This window comes from Myxine glutinosa, chromosome 7 (genome assembly GCF_964187855.1).
Source record: "Myxine glutinosa chromosome 7, kmMyxGlut1.1, whole genome shotgun sequence".
In the NCBI taxonomy this organism is placed as follows: Eukaryota; Metazoa; Chordata; class Myxini; order Myxiniformes; family Myxinidae; genus Myxine; species Myxine glutinosa.
Window position 1 is genome coordinate 20,875,092 of NC_136267.1, and position 18,385 is coordinate 20,893,476.

Below are 18,385 nucleotides of genomic sequence, written 5' to 3' on the forward strand. Positions count from 1 at the left end.
AGCGTCCCTGAGGCGGAGCCTAGGGCTTTTCGCACATTACTCGAGGTGGGTCCAAGGCTACTCGGAGAAAATAAGGCCTTTGGTGGATTGCAAAACGTTCCCTCTGATGCAGAACGCCCAGGATGCCTTTCAACTTCTGAAGGATGATATCGCGGGGGCCTGTGTGACTTCTATGGATGACAACATTCCATTTCTCGTCGAGACAGACGCCTCCGACAGTGCGATCGCAGCCACCCTCACCCAAGGGGGTAAGCCTGTGGCATTTTTCTTCAGGACATTGACCTCGAATTCCGTTTTCCGAACGCAAACACTCTGCGATAGAAAAAGAAGCCTACGCAGTCATGGAGTCTGTCAGACGGTGGCGCCACTTGCTGTTAGACCGGAAAACTGATCTCCCGACTGACCAACAGTCCGTCGCATTCATGTACAGCCATAAGCACCCTCAACGCATTAAAAATGAGAAAATGTCTAGAAGGCGGGTCGAATTAGCTGACTACTGTTATGACATAATCTATCGACCCGGGAGCGAAAATGTAGCCGCCGACGCGCTATCCCACCCATCGATTTGCGCCGGCATGACTTCGGAGGACCTGAAGCGCATTCATGATTTGTTGTGCCATCCAGGAGTAACTCGCCTTGCTCATTTTGTGTGCTGCCGCAACTTACCCTTTTCGGTTGAGGATATCCGACACCTATGTCGAATGTGCTCGGTGCGCGCTGAGTTGAAGCCGCAGTTTTACAAGCCGCCAGTTGGGACTCTAATTCAAGCGAGTCGAACGTAGGAACGGCTAAGCATTGATTTTAAGGATCCCTTGCCCACGCAGAGCCCTCTACGTTACATGTTGACCGTGGTTGATGAGTATTCACGTTTTCCGTTCGCGTTGCCGTGCTCGGCCATGTCCTCTGCCACAGTCATTCGATGCCTGTGTCAGCTGTTTGTCATGTTCGGGTATCCGGGGTTCGTGCATTCCGATTGTGGCGCTGCGTTTATGTCTCAGAAGGTACGGACCTTCCTCGTGGGGCTGGGGATAGCCGCCAGCCAAACTACTCCCTATCATCCTGAGGGGAATGGCCAGGTGGAACGATTTAATGGTGTGATCTGGAAGGCCGTAATGATACGATTGCGTACTGTTACGGATTCGTCACTTCCGTTGTGGTGGTTTTCATCCACTGTAAATATTTCTGATTCCATGTACTATTATTGTTTTCAAAAGGTTTATTGTTCATGAACTGTTTTCAAAAGGTAAAAAAGTTAATGTTAAAAGAAACAGGAAACCGGATCGGGAATCGGACGATGAAGAGGAAGAAGAGGGAGAAAAGAAGGTGGAGCGAGTGAGTCGGACAAGAAGGAGCCGAGCTACTTGCGGTCTGGAGCGAACGTTGGCGAGCAAGAGTCACGAGTGAACTTTTGGGTTTCCCAGGAAATGGATTCCTGTGACAGAATGGTCATCGCTGTGACAGATTAACCTGCGCGTCAGGTTTTGCGATCGATTCAGGAGAGAATCATCGTGCCGTTGCGCCACGAGACCGGGCCGTCGGCCATTTTGACTCGTGCAGGACTTGCGCTTCGCTCAAGGTTTCATCTCGCTTCGAACATTTTCACCGCCTTCAGACGTCGATCTGGGGTGTGTGTGTGTGACGTGGCTTTTGAGTGGAAAGTCTGTGTGTCGCCGACTGTGAGCTGTGGAACGTCCATACCCGAGGGTGTGATTTCCCCGTCGCCTGGAGGGCGCCTTTGGATTTCCCAGTCGCCTTGAGGGCGCCTTTGCACAGCTGTGGCAGCAGGATTGCAACTGCCAACCGAACGGGATTCTGGTCTCGATTGGACATTGATCTGACGATCGCTGGAGCGAATCAACTTGGGTTTGAAAACGGGAAAGAGACATTGGGAATGTTCTTGGTTCACTCACTTGGAGCACAGTGAGTTATATATTACGGAACTGATGGTACCATCATAGGATATATTGATTGTACTTTTGATTACTATTATTGTTGTACTGTTATTCTTGTGTGATCTTAATACAATATTTGTTTGTAAGTAACAATTGGTGTGGCTTCACCATTGATCTTTGACATACAGAATAACACATTTTTCTGCCGTGACTCCTCTCGGGGCTCGGAGGTACACCGTGACCAGTGGGTCGGGGAGGAGCACGTAACAGTACGCAGTCGATGGGGCTGCACCAATGGCCCCAAGCAATGCCTGAAGCATTACACGCCCTTCGTACATTACTATGCACGGCCACGAATCAAACTCCGTACGAACGTTTGTTTCGCTTTCAGCGCCAGTGGACAGTCGCTGCCCGGTTGGCTCGTCGATTTAGGCCCTGCGTATCTGAAGCGGACGGTACGACAGAGGAAGTACGAACCGACCGTAGATTTGGTGCAACTCGTGCAGGTGAATCCACAGTACGCGACCGTACGGCTGAAAGACGGCCGTTTGTCGACCGTGTCGGTCCAACGTTTCGCGCCGTGCGGGGAAGGGCCCAAGGATGAGGGATCCCCGTCATGACATGGGCACTGCGGACCCGATCGCCGAGATTGAGGTGTCCGTTGCGCCGGGAACCCCAAGGCCGGATCGGGCTGCGGGTGACGACATGCCGCGACAGATGGGGAGTGCTGGGGTAGCATCTCCTGCTTCGCCTTGCCCGACGGCTCCCGCGCTCGAGCGCGATTCGGTTAGCTAAAGGACTCGCACCGGCCGTGAATGTCGTCGACCCCAACGCTTGGGATTGTGACGAGTTGGTGGAATACTGACTGTAGTTGACATGATTGCTTTATATTTTATACATATTGTTACAGACACGACTTTGATGTTAAAGTGGGCCGAGCGGAATGGCCGTCGTGTCCGCACAAATTACCCGACTATACTCGACGTTGACGAAGTCGCGCGATGCTGGCTCAATAAGAAAAAGAAGACACCCGGCTGGATTACAATAACACAATACGACACCAGGGGTTCAGTTCTCAAGACCTCCGGAGGAGGTTATATTAAGGCGGAAGGTTAGATTACAACTACAAGAGGGACAGCATAGAAAGACAAGCACTTAGACACACTCTTATATTAACCCCAACAGACGACAGATAAACGGGACAAAATGCTGACTCACACGGGGATTGATGGCAAGGAAAGGCAGGCAGTCGATGGCTCAAGGTGCACTCTTGGCTCAAGGCAGAATCGACTCGGTCCGGTCCAGAGATGCAGGGAGGTCACAGCGCTCGGAAGGCGACGTTCTTTCTCCAAGCTGAGGCGCATCTCTCTTAGCGCTCGCAGGTGGCTTTCCTTCTCCAAGCTGGGTGCGCATCTGACTCAGCGCTCGCAGGTGGCTTTCCTTCTCCAAGCTGGGTGCGCATCTGACTCAGCGCTCGCAGGTGGCTTTCCTTCTCCAAGCTGGGTGCGCATCTGACTCAGCGCTCGCAGGTGGCTTTCCTTCTCCAAGCTGGGTGCGCATCTGACGTCACATCCGGCGCGGGGCCGCGTATATCCGGCGGGGAGTGACACGCCCTCGGCTCGTTAGCTCCGCCTCGTGGAATCGGCACGTTGCTTCTCATTGGGTGCGTGCGGGGGGTTTACCAGGCTCCGCCCTTGACGAGGAGCTGACAAGGAGCCCCTTCGTGGTAACCCCGTGGAGCGCATGGTCTGGAGCTAATCGAGCCGGTGTGAGGACGCATCCTCCCCCGCTCCGCCGCCATCTCCTCTGTTGTTGTTGTAATTGTTGGGGAAGAAGATGGAAGGAGGTATGGGAAAGGTCCTAAACTCACTACTGATGCCATATAATCACATTCTGGTGCAACGAAGAGTCATAATTAATGGAGACGAGGCCTTAACTGACATAGAATAAGAATAACTAGGCAGATGTCCGAAAGTTGTCTACGTGTGGTGCGGTGGACCTGGGCACGACATTTAATGGGGGAATAAGGGGAAGGTCGGCTCTACTGATTGTTATTTACATGCAATGGGACTAGGGAATGGGGGATCGGGGAAAGTTGGGGAGTATTGGAGAAAATAGGGGAATATTTACAAGCGGATATGGAGGCCAAATTCCATATTCGCAACATTGCACCCTTCTCTACCCTCGGGGCGTCCCGACCCGATAAATTTTTACCTACTTTAGTGTGGCACGCAATGTAGTTCCCTCTACTATTAACTCTACCCTGAGTGCGACAGTTTTACAGATATTCACAAATGAGTAAATATGTCCCCCTGCGACGTTGCACCCTTCTCCTCACAGAAACACACCCACAGGATAACCGAATCCGGAAAGAATTCTCAAACTAAACATACAGCCGGTAGGGAGCATTATTTACAAGACTACGCTGCTATTTACACTACGATCCAGGACCTGTTTTTGGAGGAACACATGCAGATGTTATGCATAGAGAGAGCGCGCTTGCCAACATCGATACACCAACCCACGAGTGCTCTGTGGCCGACGGCCTTTAATAACGTGCAGAGCACCCTTCCCGAGCATCAACAGCACCACCCCACCACCAATCGGTGCAGTCACCATTGTTCATTGGAATAAAAATAAATTCGACAACCCCTAACCCTGCAGGTGTCTCTTGCTCTTCTTGTGGTGCACTTGGTGGTGTTAACTAAAAGTGGTTCACCTGTATGGCATAGGTGCCACGTTGACCCATAGGTCCATCCCCGGGTGGTGCTTGGCCGCAAACGAACTGCGGTCCATTGTGGGTCGCCACAAACATTGCGGTCCATATGGTGTATCGATCCCGGCAGCAAACAGCGAAAGTGCAGGCCCACAACTGCGCAGCCAGCACCTCTCTCTCCTCTCTCTCTACCCCAAAGCCAGATCCTCGGAGGTGGGAGACAAAAGAAGAAACAAGTGAGTAAGGTGGTAAGGGCGCAAAAGTGCACGCAATGTAAGGTGATGCACACTGGGGGCACATGGGAACCAGGTGAGACAGGTACGTTCCTATCGTACGCCCCCCCCCCCCCACCAGGTAACCTACATGGCCCCTCCCTTACCCCTTACTGTATCCACAAAACACAACACTACCCATAAACATCTACTTTACAAATCAACAAACATCCCTACTGTCTTCCCCGTTCCTCCCATATACCAAATTCGTCTTCTCTCCCTCCTAACCAATCAAATTTGCCATTTTCAACTCTCATCAAAATTTGCCATCTCCAACTCAACATCATAATTTGCCATTACCAATTCATCATCAGTCCCTCCTAGGGAGGGAGAGATGGAATCACCCCAATGTCTCATCCACGTCGTGATGCGTCTCACAAATCCACACAGCGATTCATCTCCTGCAACAGAACAAAGAAAACACAGGTGTGGAGTCATCATCATCACCACAGGTAAGTGGCTGCGTATGGTGCGACAGGTTCATCAATCCTAACTATTTCCTAAATGACTTTAACAACTTTACACTACCCGGGGTCTTCCTCCGGCCAAACCATTGGCCCTCTTACACTATGGGTTCTAAAAACCAATTCCCATTGGCCAAACTGTGGTGCTCTTCAATTTGGGGTCTCACTCCCCCGATTCATCTCCCGGTGCCCTCGCACAATTTCTGGGCTGCGGCGTGTACCTCTCCCAGTGGGTCTACCCACCTGCACACCTCCACCACTGCAGCTGCCTCCGAGCTTACCTGCTCCTCACCCTAACCTAACTACCTGGGGAAGGCCCTCTGGCTCTCTCCCCACTCCGTGCCCTCTCTGGCACTGGGCTGCCCGATCCACACCCGGGATCCTCAGGCACCCACTCACAACTACCGGCTCCCAGAGCCCACCTGCGGCCTCACCTGGCCGACATCCTCACAGTGGTGGAGTGCCCAACCAACTACACACACTAACAGGCTACACGCCCAGCCATTTCCACAACACTAATGCACCCATCCACAACACCATTCTGCAACCGCACCACAGATGCCAATATCCAACCACAATTTACCTGCACCCTCTACCTAACACTTACACTACCCGCCCCGGGTGTCCGTGATGGGGGTCCACTCTTCCCCCATTCACACCTTCACACCATGCACACCACTCCGTACCACTTACTCCAACTCTCTCCACACACCTGTACCTGCACACCTGTGCTCTCACACCTGGTGCCACCTGCACCCTTCTCTCCCCAAGCGCATTCGCGCTGATCCACACACTCACTACTCATACACTGCTCCACACACCTGTCCAGTTGCACACCTGTGCAATCACACCTGTTCAATTCTCACACAGCATCATCTCATCTAACTACTCCCTTCTGAAACTTGCGCTTCCCAGTCGTCCCTTTAAACTATTGCGCTCCCTCGTCATTATCATCCACTCTAATCTACCTGCGTCCCCACTACAGGTATCAGTCACTAACTAACCTTAACGTTACCTAATGTCATCTTCGCTAGATCCCTACACACCATATCCTAACCCACCCGGGCTAGTTTTCACTGCCATACACCCCATAAACTATTGCTCCTTTGCCCCCCCCACCTGTGAGGGATGGTGGATTTGCCATCCCACCACATCGGGGGTCTCTCACTACCAATTTTGCACATCAAATTTCAACAAATTAAAAATTTGCCAATCACTGCCAATCACTGTACCATTACCAATCATCACTCTGCCAATCCTCTGCCAATCATCAAATTTTGCTTTTCTCTAATTTTGGGTCCAAAACACTAACCTCATCACCCAGTCTACTCACTAATACCTCTCGGTGCGCCAATTCCTGTCCAAAGCCAGGCTTCGTAAAGCCAAGCCATGAATGCTGGTTGTTCTGTGCCAGCGGCTGGGTGCGTCCCGCATTCGGTGCAGGGAAGGAGGTTTACCCGGGCCGAGATCCCACGCACCATCTCGGCACGGAGCCATCCAATGCCCCGATCTCGACCTGCCGGCGCGTCTCAACAAAACGTGGTCGCCATGACGACCCTTCCTATCCAGCTGCCCGCTCCACCTAGTGGAGCACGGACGCGGCCGTTCAAAGCGAGGCCCGGCACGCACCGAGGGCCCGCTTCGGCTAAAAGTCGACCTAACCTCTAACCTGGTTACCGTCGATGCTTCACCTGCATGCTTACACCCCGCAGCCCGTTCCTTGCTCACACATCCAGCCGTGCCCATGCTCCTCGTACCTTTCCTTACACACCCAGGTACACCCATTCCACTCACAGCCTTGGTCACACACCTGACCACCGAACACTTTGGCACACATTCGTTGCTCGCACACCTCACCAATACACCGCTTCGCGCCCCCTCCTCTGTCACCTCCTCTGTGACAATCACAGGTGTGCTCTCATTCGCACACCCAACCACGTGCCTCACCACCAACTCCAGCGTGCATTCCCACTCACGCTCTACCATTCCAGGCGTGCATCCTTCCATCCCAGGTGTACATCCTCGCTCACCTGTCACAACTAACTCACGCTCCATGTCACTCTCACTACTTTCACCTCCACTCGTGACAACGCACTCACCCTTACTCTTGACAGCACACTCTTTCCCCATGCACCTGTCCGTCACACACCTTTCTCGCGCACACTCTCCCGTTACACCCTCTGTAACACTCACCACAGGTGGACACTCTTCCTTACTTCTGACAGCGCACTCTTTCCTCATGCACCTGTCCGTCACACACCTTTCTCGCGCACACTCTCCCGTTACACCCTCTGTAACACTCACCACAGGTGGACACTCTTCCTTACTTCTGACAGCGCACTCTTTCCTCATGCACCTGTCCGTCACACACCCCAGAGTCGGACTTTCTTGCACACCTCCTTTTTCGCACACCAGACCTGTCGCACACTTCACCCACGGCCTCTCACGAACACCTGGGTCCATCTCGACCCCCAAGCTCCTTAAATCCCCTGGCGCATCATACGCACGACCATATTGGTCACCACTTACACCGGGTCCTCTTCCTCTTCGCTTCTCCTCCATCACCTGCGAATCCCTCATCCGGTTAATGAGCACATCACGATCCAAACACAGACTTTGGACCAATTCTTTTATCTCCTCTTTTATCTCCTTGTTATCCCCTCTCCGTCGCTTCTTAATTTCGCTCACCCCTTCGTCCACTTCTTCTAATTTGTGCCTCACCTCTTTTATTCCCCGGTACGTCTCCTCAAGCTCGTCCTCCAAGGCTACCTTGACCGTTTCCATGTGCGTCCTCACCTGCCGGTCCTTCGTCTCCATTACCTCTACCACCTCGTCCAACCTCGTTGTCAGTCCCTCACGTACCATCTGACATTGCCTCTGTGTCGCTATCAAGTCGTTTTTAATTTCTTTTTGTGTCGCCTTTAAACCTCCTAATACCGCAGTGTTCCTTTGAACCTGCTCCACTAACTCCGTCTGTCCCACCGTCAGCTGCTCCACCTCCTGCGTCAGGTCCTCTATGCCCCCTTGTAACTTTACAGTCCCCTTTCTCACCTCCTTTTCCATGTGCTCCTCACAGTGCCTCACCTCCTCACGCACTCCTCCGACCTCCTCACTCACTCCTCTTCTGATCTCCTCTCCCATCACTTGCATCTCCTGCCCAGATGCCACCCTCATCTGCTCCATTTCCTCCCTGTGAGCATCCAGTTTGGTTTCTACCCCCATTCTGACCCCCTCTATCTGCTGCTCCATTTGTTTAACTTCCCTTTCCGCTTGGTCCCTCATGTCCCTCAATTTGCCTTCCATACTGTTTTCTAACCCCTCTAACCCATTTTTCACTCCCTCTATCTGATTCTCCTGGGCAGCCATTCTATTTTCTACCCCCATTAACCCATTTTTCACTTCTTTTATCCCGTTGTCTAACCCCTCAAAATTATTGTCTAACTTCCCAAATTTCTTGTCTAACTCCTCAAAATTATTGTCTAACTTCTCAATTTTCTTGTCTAACTCCTCAAAATTATTGTCTAACTTCTCACCGGTACCCCTCGCTTCGTCCCTCATTACCCCCATTTGGTTTCCCATTACCCCCATTTGGTTTCCCATTACCCCCATTTGGCCCTCCATTCGCCCACTATCAACCCTCATTTGCTCACTCTGAGCATCCATCCGGTTCCCCAATTGGTTACTCTGCAGTTTGAGGGACGCCTGCATTTGCGCCATAAATTGCTCCATGAGGACCTGCATCTGGGCCATCCCTCCCACTTGTGCAGCGGGTGCGGCCGCCGTAGCTATGTGCGAGGCGCCATTTCGCGCGTCTGCTACCCCCGCTGTTTCGCTCTCCTCATGTCCCTCATGTCCCTCAATTTGGTCCTGGACCGACCCTGCTTCACTCTCCCCTACCGGACCCCAGCCGTCTTGATCCGCCATAGCGCGACTTGCAAAATTCGAGTTTCGTAAAACAAAACAAATTTCGGCCGCTCCAAATTTTGACCAAATTTTTTTTTTTTTCCTCTATTCGTTTTTTTTTTTTTTTTTTTTCAAAATTTGGTCGGGCCTCGAATCTCACTCCCGACACCAATTGTTACAGACACGACTTTGATGTTAAAGTGGGCCGAGCGGAATGGCCGTCGTGTCCGCACAAATTACCCGACTATACTCGACGTTGACGAAGTCGCGCGATGCTGGCTCAATAAGAAAAAGAAGACACCCGGCTGGATTACAATAACACAATACGACACCAGGGGTTCAGTTCTCAAGACCTCCGGAGGAGGTTATATTAAGGCGGAAGGTTAGATTACAACTACAAGAGGGACAGCATAGAAAGACAAGCACTTAGACACACTCTTATATTAACCCCAACAGACGACAGATAAACGGGACAAAATGCTGACTCACACGGGGATTGATGGCAAGGAAAGGCAGGCAGTCGATGGCTCAAGGTGCACTCTTGGCTCAAGGCAGAATCGACTCGGTCCGGTCCAGAGATGCAGGGAGGTCACAGCGCTCGGAAGGCGACGTTCTTTCTCCAAGCTGAGGCGCATCTCTCTTAGCGCTCGCAGGTGGCTTTCCTTCTCCAAGCTGGGTGCGCATCTGACTCAGCGCTCGCAGGTGGCTTTCCTTCTCCAAGCTGGGTGCGCATCTGACTCAGCGCTCGCAGGTGGCTTTCCTTCTCCAAGCTGGGTGCGCATCTGACTCAGCGCTCGCAGGTGGCTTTCCTTCTCCAAGCTGGGTGCGCATCTGACGTCACATCCGGCGCGGGGCCGCGTATATCCGGCGGGGAGTGACACGCCCTCGGCTCGTTAGCTCCGCCTCGTGGAATCGGCACGTTGCTTCTCATTGGGTGCGTGCGGGGGGTTTACCAGGCTCCGCCCTTGACGAGGAGCTGACAAGGAGCCCCTTCGTGGTAACCCCGTGGAGCGCATGGTCTGGAGCTAATCGAGCCGGTGTGAGGACGCATCCTCCCCCGCTCCGCCGCCATCTCCTCTGTTGTTGTTGTAATTGTTGGGGAAGAAGATGGAAGGAGGTATGGGAAAGGTCCTAAACTCACTACTGATGCCATATAATCACATTCTGGTGCAACGAAGAGTCATAATTAATGGAGACGAGGCCTTAACTGACATAGAATAAGAATAACTAGGCAGATGTCCGAAAGTTGTCTACGTGTGGTGCGGTGGACCTGGGCACGACATTTAATGGGGGAATAAGGGGAAGGTCGGCTCTACTGATTGTTATTTACATGCAATGGGACTAGGGAATGGGGGATCGGGGAAAGTTGGGGAGTATTGGAGAAAATAGGGGAATATTTACAAGCGGATATGGAGGCCAAATTCCATATTCGCAACAATATATACTGTTAGTCTTGCGTGCTGTATGAAACTTTAATGGTGGGTGAATGATATGAAATTGTGGGTTGCATCTCCGATCAGTGTCCTCCTCCCTGAACACATCACTGATGATGCAGTCCCTGAATCAACCGCGCGTCTTGGGGACGGCTTATAAAAGTACCTGTAAGTGAGGAGGGATTTTATTTCTGCTGCTATGGGTCTCCAAGTTGGTAAGCACGCTAATGACATGCCTATGTGCTCGCATTGTCTCGGCATTGCCTCAGCATTAATGAAAGTCATCTGGGAATGCTTGCTTAATAGTGCCATATATTATTTCCTATAGATGTGTTGCATTCGAGGGAATAAAAGCTCACTTTGGAGTCGGCTGTGGACGTCTTCGATTTCACCACACACATTCATAAAATCACTGTTGTGTTTCATTATGCCATGCATGTATGACTATGTGTCAGATACAAAGTTTACCTGTTAATTATATAGTCTGGGTACATCCACATGATAATAAAGATAAGTTTATGGATAGATCTATCAAATGTGGTTGAAATTAATGTAAAATTTGACATTAAGACCTTGAAATTACCTTAACTTCAAAATTGAGGGTGGCATCCACCTACATATTTTTCTTCATCTTATGAATGTCTGATCTAGCCTGGTCGCCTTGTATTAACAAACAATACCCTCCAAAGTGTAAAATCACATGTTGGCTGGCCCACTATTAGCAGTACACGTTTGCAGAGCATCACAGATGGAATGTACGGTGTCACATAATGTTTGACTGCAGGCATGCTGACAGAATGATTTTTTTATTTAAATCTCACTCCTCTCTGCGCATGTTCAGTAGGGACAAATTCAGAGCCAAAGTACGGTAAAACAGGAAACTCGTTTTCCTATTTATGTTCGATTCATATACAAAATATAACATTCAATTTAAACAAGTTGTTCCTCCATCATAAACAGATAAGACACACGGATGGACGGACATGAACCAATTGCTTAACTGCTTTTCGCTTTGCCTGAGAGAGGTAATCATAAACAGAGACTCAAGATTCTAAATGATCCACACCAATTCAGTCCAACAACAATCTTGACTTTAAGCCACCACCAAATCACCATTTATAGAACATGAGGGGGGGAAAAAAACCAAAAACCAAACAACAAGTGAGAGGTTAAACGCATTCAACATTTGTACATTTCCTTTCTTTATTCCCCCCCAAAAAACCTTTTAAAATGAGTAAGTCCAGACAATACAGGGACAGCCACCAGCATTTCGCTTTATCCAATAAAATAACCCACTTCCTGCTTTGTTAAACCATGCTTGGCAAAGCAAGCTTCAGTGTGAAGCAGCCGAGACCACAGAGCTAATTGGTATATTCTTTAAGATTGCACAAAACAAGAATGCTGCAAAACTCAAAACAAGCCACCATTCTCCGACACTTAAACACGGTGCACCGTCACATCATGCGTGCATTGCAAAGCCAGAAAATAAATAAGCAAATACACAAGTCACTCCAGAACAACCATGGCATAAAACATGTACCGTACTCTTACCTGCAATGTTGCACACAGCAAGGACTGGAGGTCATTGTACTGCAAGCGATCGGATGTGCTCTGGATGTGCGACTGGATAAGGGGATAGGGAAAGAAAAGTGATGGCAGAAGCATCACATAAATTAATGAAAAAGAAAACTGGCACCTTTCCTGATATGCATCTGACAGGCCCTGGCACTGCACAACTTAAGGAAATCCCTCAATGTGAAAGCTCAAGAACCTAAGCAGGTTCAAATTAAGCCCACAAACAAGTTTTGACATATCAAGACTTAAAGTTGAACAAAGCATTGGAAAATATAATTATATTCATATGAAACTGTCGATTGACAGCCTAATCAGGTCAAATTTCATTAGTTTTCACTCTGGCAGAAGAAGAAAAAGAGGAAGAACAGTTACCTGTTGATCATCATCAAATAAGCTGCAGAATTGTTGAAGAACAGACTACGATATTTTCAAAAGATAGAATTTATGCCTTTAGGGCAAAGACTACCCAATCCAAAATCAAAGGGAGGCGCAAAACGGCCCTCCCTTTATATAAGGGATCGTTTCTCTGTATGCAGCTTTAACATGAGGACTGAAATACGTTTCTCGGCTTCTACTTGACGAAACCGGCTGCAACTTTCAGAAGTAAATGCTTTGTACTTTGTACAACCTGCTGTTAAAGGCACATCCTTACCTCCATGTGTAGGACTTGCTGCAGCCTCTGCATGATGACCAATGTTGTTTTTTGTACGGCGGGGTAGCAATCTTTGGCGCTGTTCTTTACAATCTCCATCAGCGCCTCGTAAGCTGCACTTCGCAGGTTGTTCTGATGTCCATCAGCTCTGTCGGGTAATGGCAGATGGGATCAATTAAATTCAAAATTTACATCATCACATTTACTATGTTCGTAGGAGCATCTCAAATAAATTAAGTCTTCAAGAGCTCAACAAAATTTAGGCATAAAATAAAACATGTCCAGTGAAGGTTTATTTTCGTGCAAAACAAGAAAAAAAAAAGAAAAGACGATATACAAATAAGTAGAAGAATGAACTAGAACGGCACTCTATAGAGCGCATACCTCCACCAGGCAAAACAGTTTACGTTTTGTATCCCAATGATAGGCCGGATCTGGATTCGGACCTGAACCAAAATCCAATCAGCTTGTTCTTGTCACCTAACCAACTCATCCACCTAGTTTAGTCATAACTCGTCCATAACTATTTTTAAATATCATGTTATATCGCTTTTCGCCCTATCTCCCAATGGTGAAGATTCACTTTAAGAATTAAATAATTCTTATCCGAATCCATACTTAGATCTTCACCAAAATCATCTGCAACTTTCAGAAGTAAATGCTTTGTACTTTGTACAACCTGCTGGTAAAGGCACATCCTTACCTCCATGTGTAGGACTTGCTGCAGCCTCTGTATATAAATCTATTCTTCCTCGTCACACACACAACCCCTCCACCAAGTTTCATCCACCATCCACAACCTTTTGAGATATCCTGCTATGTATCGTTTTTGGCCCTATCTCCCAATGGTGAAGAATCACATAAAAAATTATACTAGCCGGATCAGGATCCAGATCTTCACCAAAATCTAATCATTTAGTCCATGTCACATACACGACAGGAGGTAGGTGAATTTATGATTCCAAATTTCGTCCGAATCCGTCCACAACTTTTTGAGATATCTTGTTCACAGAAAGACAAACAGACAGGGGTGAAAGCATAACCTCCATCCACCTTCGGTGACGGAGGTAAAGAGGGGAAAGGACTTGCCAGGTGTTCCCACGAGTATGGGTAATCAAAGCACAGGACAGTGATAATGCAACAAAACTCAATTTGATTAAAGCACTACATGCTGGAATAGTCCGTGGGATCTCCATGTACAGGTAAGAATAATCAATTTGGCCGATTGTCAGCATTTTTGTGGAAATAGTTTTTCTACACCCGTTAAACCACCCCACCCCTCCAAACATGTGCTTATGTAGCCATCTTGTCTACCCCTTGTGTTCTCCACAACACTTCATCGTTACCGGCATCCCCTGGCTGTCCGCCTCCATCTACTTTCTCTCTCCTCCCTAATGTTGGTGTTTCCCCTTTCTTCTGTTTGTATTTATGCTGTGTCCTGATCTGTTCTGTGTACTAGCTCTTCCACTAGCCGAGACCATGTATGCAAAAAAAACTAGATGGTAGTCATAGAATACTTGACCCATGCAGTCAACTTGGTGCAAGCCAACTCTTCTGTTTAAGGTTTTTTTTTGATCCAATATGGCAACCAGACCATGAGACCGACGACATCGTAAATTTCAATTCTCCAATATAATTACCCTGCGCTCGCGAAGTGAAAAGCAGGGTTAAGCATTCGGTTACGTGCGTGTGCCTGCATTTTAAACATTCATTTTCTCGGCAACCGTTGTTCCGATTGACACGAAATGACACCTCTATATCCCCCAAGCGCATACCTCCACCAGGACAAGAACAAGTTTTGTAATTGTTTTGTAAAACAATTACAAAATGCTACACCTCTATATCCCCCAAACGCATACCTCCACCAGGACAAGAACAGGGTTTTGTAATTGTTTTGTAAAACAATTACAAAACGCTACACCTCTATATCCCCCAAATCGCTCAATGGAAAAAAATGGAAACATGGCTCATTGTCAAGTACTCCCCATGGGGAATAAGATATGTTGATTGTCATCGTTGCCTTAATTACGACGTCATAATTCGACAAGTACAACGCTTGATCTGATCAGTATGAAAAAATAAAATTCCTCTGCAACTGTTAGTCCGATTGCCACAAAATTTTCAGAATGAGCGCCTCCACCTGTGGAATTTTAAAAATGATAATTATGACGTCGTAGGTCACGTGGTATAGGCGCCATCTTGGAAAAAATCGAAAAAAAGTTGCACCTCTATATCTGTGAAACCGCTCCATGGAAAAAAATTGAAACATGGCTCATTGTCAAGTACTCCGCTTGGGGGAATAAGATATGTTAATGATGATGACATCAGCACCTTAATTATGACCAAATCCAAATTTCCAAAAATTATATATTTTAGCACCAGACTCAGTACCACAAGTGAGTCTGGCCGGTTGACAGTTTGAACCTGGCCCTAGCCGAGTCATGCCAAAAACTTCCCTACTTCATGCTCAGCATTTGTAACATGGAGCAAGGACCAAGCACATGGGTTCACTCACATCCAATGGGGGTTAGGGGAGGAGAGAGGGGAGATTTTATTCCTCATTGCCCCACTGACTGCAGAGATGAAAACGACATCACGAGATCGTCGGTACGCAGAACGCTCCTGAGAAGGTATACCACTTCCCCCAATGCAATGATTGTCTGAAGTCAAGTCCTGTTTTGTCTGGCGTCTGTCTCCATGTGGGCGCACAACTTGTGTGCATGCTCTTTCACGAACCTTAGACCCTGCAAAATAAATACTGGACATCCGATTCGTGGATTTCAGCAATACAGGAAACACAAACAGTTATACAGCAGCAGCAATGCAAACATCCGCATCGCTCGATTTATGAACCATATTCCATGAGCAACAGCTTTTCTCATGATGTACAGAGGAAAAGGTTCAGATAAAAAGTAACGATGACACCGTACATGACTTGGACATATTAGCAAATTAGAGACACGAGATGTAATCACAAATAAACCGCTACCTACCGATCTGTTGTTTCGAGCAACTTCTGCACGATGTTCTCAAAGGCTGGTGACAAACAGTACATGGCTGGTTCTTCCTGGTCATCAGGTATCTCTGCCTGCTCATAAGCTGCCTCTGCGAGGCTGGAGAAGGCCTGCAAAAGCATGACAAAAAAAAACAAAAAAAACAAACACCGGAACAGCATCAAAACAAAAGTACGCAAACTTCAGGAAGCAAGTTTATTCAGCTGCATTCAACTTGTGCATTTTAAGTCATCTTGTTGTCTGTCCAACAACTTTTAAGAAAAGACTTTTAAAGACTAGGAAGTCTCTTGATGCAAATGCCAGACACGTACAAGCTGAGCTAGTTGCCAGACTGAACTTAGCTTTTGAATGAAATTTGACACCACAAAACCAACTCGACATATTATTGGGGCTGGAGTGTTGGCATTTCGATGGCCAAGTCCTTCTGCATCCTGCACCGTCAGTCGTAACTTTCTGGCAATACCTTTGTGAATTGATCAGATTTTTGAAAAAGCTCCATCTGCTGCCGACCTGGTTGTCCAACGTTGGACAGTGGGTACGGCTTAGTAAATATGTCGCATCCACGAATCGTCTGCCCAAGAGAGATCATGGTAAGGGAGTGAGCTTCTTCACAAAAGTAAACAGATGTGGGAGAATTGACAAGTTCAAGCACGATTTGTGACTGGTATGAGACAAGACCTGCAAAGGTATGTTGTTCAAAAAAAAAAAAAAAAAAATTTGCTACCACTGTCATGAGGATGACTGACTGATAAAATCAGCAGCTAAATCAAAGGTTGGCCAGATAAGAATGCTGATTAATGCAAACCACAAAGAACTGGGCCCAAAATGCAAGTCTTCAATGGATGAATGTCTCAAGCAATAAAAAGTAAACTCAATGGAGAAGGAGGGGAATATTTTTAAGAAAGCACAAAATCAATGTAAAGGAGCAAAATTTATTATTAAATAATATATACAGGGGGAATTTTAAGTTGTTTAATACAGATACAGAAAAAGACGGCCACAGACAAATATACAGATACAGACAGACACAGAGACGCAAACACAGACAGACACAGAGACGCAAACACAGACAGACAAAGAGACATACACAAACACAGACAGAGACAGACACAAACACAGACAGAGAGACAGACACAAACACAGACAGAGAGACAGACACAAACACAGACAGAGAGACAGACACAAACAGAGAGAGATAGAGATAGAGATAGAGATAGAGATAGAGATAGAGATAGAGATAGAGAGAGAGAGAGAGAGAGAGAGAGAGAGAGAGAGAAGAGAGAGAGAGAGAGAGAGAGAGAGAGAGAGAGAGAGAGAGAGAGAGAGAGAGAGATGGACACAAACGCAGACACGCAAACAGGCAGGCAGACATGCAAACAGGCAGATTGAGAGATAGACATGGTACAACTGCATTTTCTATGTTTGTCAAAGCTCCCAGCATACCCAGCAGACGTTCGCCGCTACACGAGACTCCGCACCAAGACCTTGGACGAGGCACTGCAGCAACGGCTCTAGGTACACATCATTAATGGCTGCCTCAGGTAATATCTCACAAATCCGACCGACAGTCCAGGCAGTTGTGTCGCGGACCACCACACTCGCATCGCCCATCAGCTCGATGAGTGTCGGCATGGCCTGCAGGTGAACAAGCAAACAGATCGCAGTCATCATCATAAAGTTACATCTTCAGAATGGAGTTGTTGCTAATCCCACACTTGCTACATAGAGGTCCAGAGAAGAATTGCTGATTAATGCAACCACAAAGAACGGCACAAAATGCAAGTCTTCAATGGAAGAAAGTCTCAAGCAATAAAAAGAAAAATCAAAGGAAAATAAGGGGAATTTCTTTGAAGAAACCACAAAAATCGGTGTAAAGGAACAAAATTAATTATTAAATAATGCAGGGGGGGATTTAAAATTTGTGACTTGCATTCAAATAAAAACAAAGCCGAGAACAGCACCAATTTTCTTTTCATGGGAGCGTGCACTCTCATTCAGGCTTTCATTTCCAACATGGAGTTGCATTGAACATTACAGAGCTTGCGATTCAGAACTTCCGCTTCCTCGCTGAAATCAAGGACGCCATTCCGAATCAGGATCACAGCCGGTCATTTTGCCGAGTCACGTAAGCACCTAATACCATTTGTGTAAACTCTATTACAGAAACTTTCTATCAGGTTAACACTTAAGTATTCCATAAAAGTACGTGCTAGTCGCCTTCGTATTATTTATTCAGTTCCCCGCGTCCACCAGGATGCTTTCCTCAAAAATATTCAACCGAAATTGTTATGCTTCACTCATTTGGCACCGTCATGGGACTGCGTATTTGAAGACCATCGTAAATGAGTTACATCTTCTACGAATGCTACAAAATAATGGTTACTGAACTTTTGAAAATCAGAAATTAATGGATTGCACTTAATTGGTTCTCAAAGAATGACGAAAAACATTAAAACGTGACGTA

At 47.6% G+C, this 18,385-nt stretch overlaps 1 protein-coding gene across 1 annotated transcript in view; it reads right to left on the reverse strand.

The window, feature by feature from the left end:
• Nucleotides 1–18,385, reverse strand: part of KPNB1 (karyopherin subunit beta 1) — a 115,242-nt gene that overhangs the window by 46,349 nt on the left and 50,508 nt on the right. The window contains exons 11-14 of the mRNA XM_068121916.2: nt 17,365–17,556; nt 15,901–16,031; nt 12,908–13,055; nt 12,232–12,303 (exon numbers count right to left, since the gene is read on the reverse strand). Of these exons, the coding sequence (XP_067978017.1) occupies nt 12,232–12,303; nt 12,908–13,055; nt 15,901–16,031; nt 17,365–17,556 (543 nt within the window). The remainder of the gene's footprint in view (nt 1–12,231; nt 12,304–12,907; nt 13,056–15,900; nt 16,032–17,364; nt 17,557–18,385) is intronic.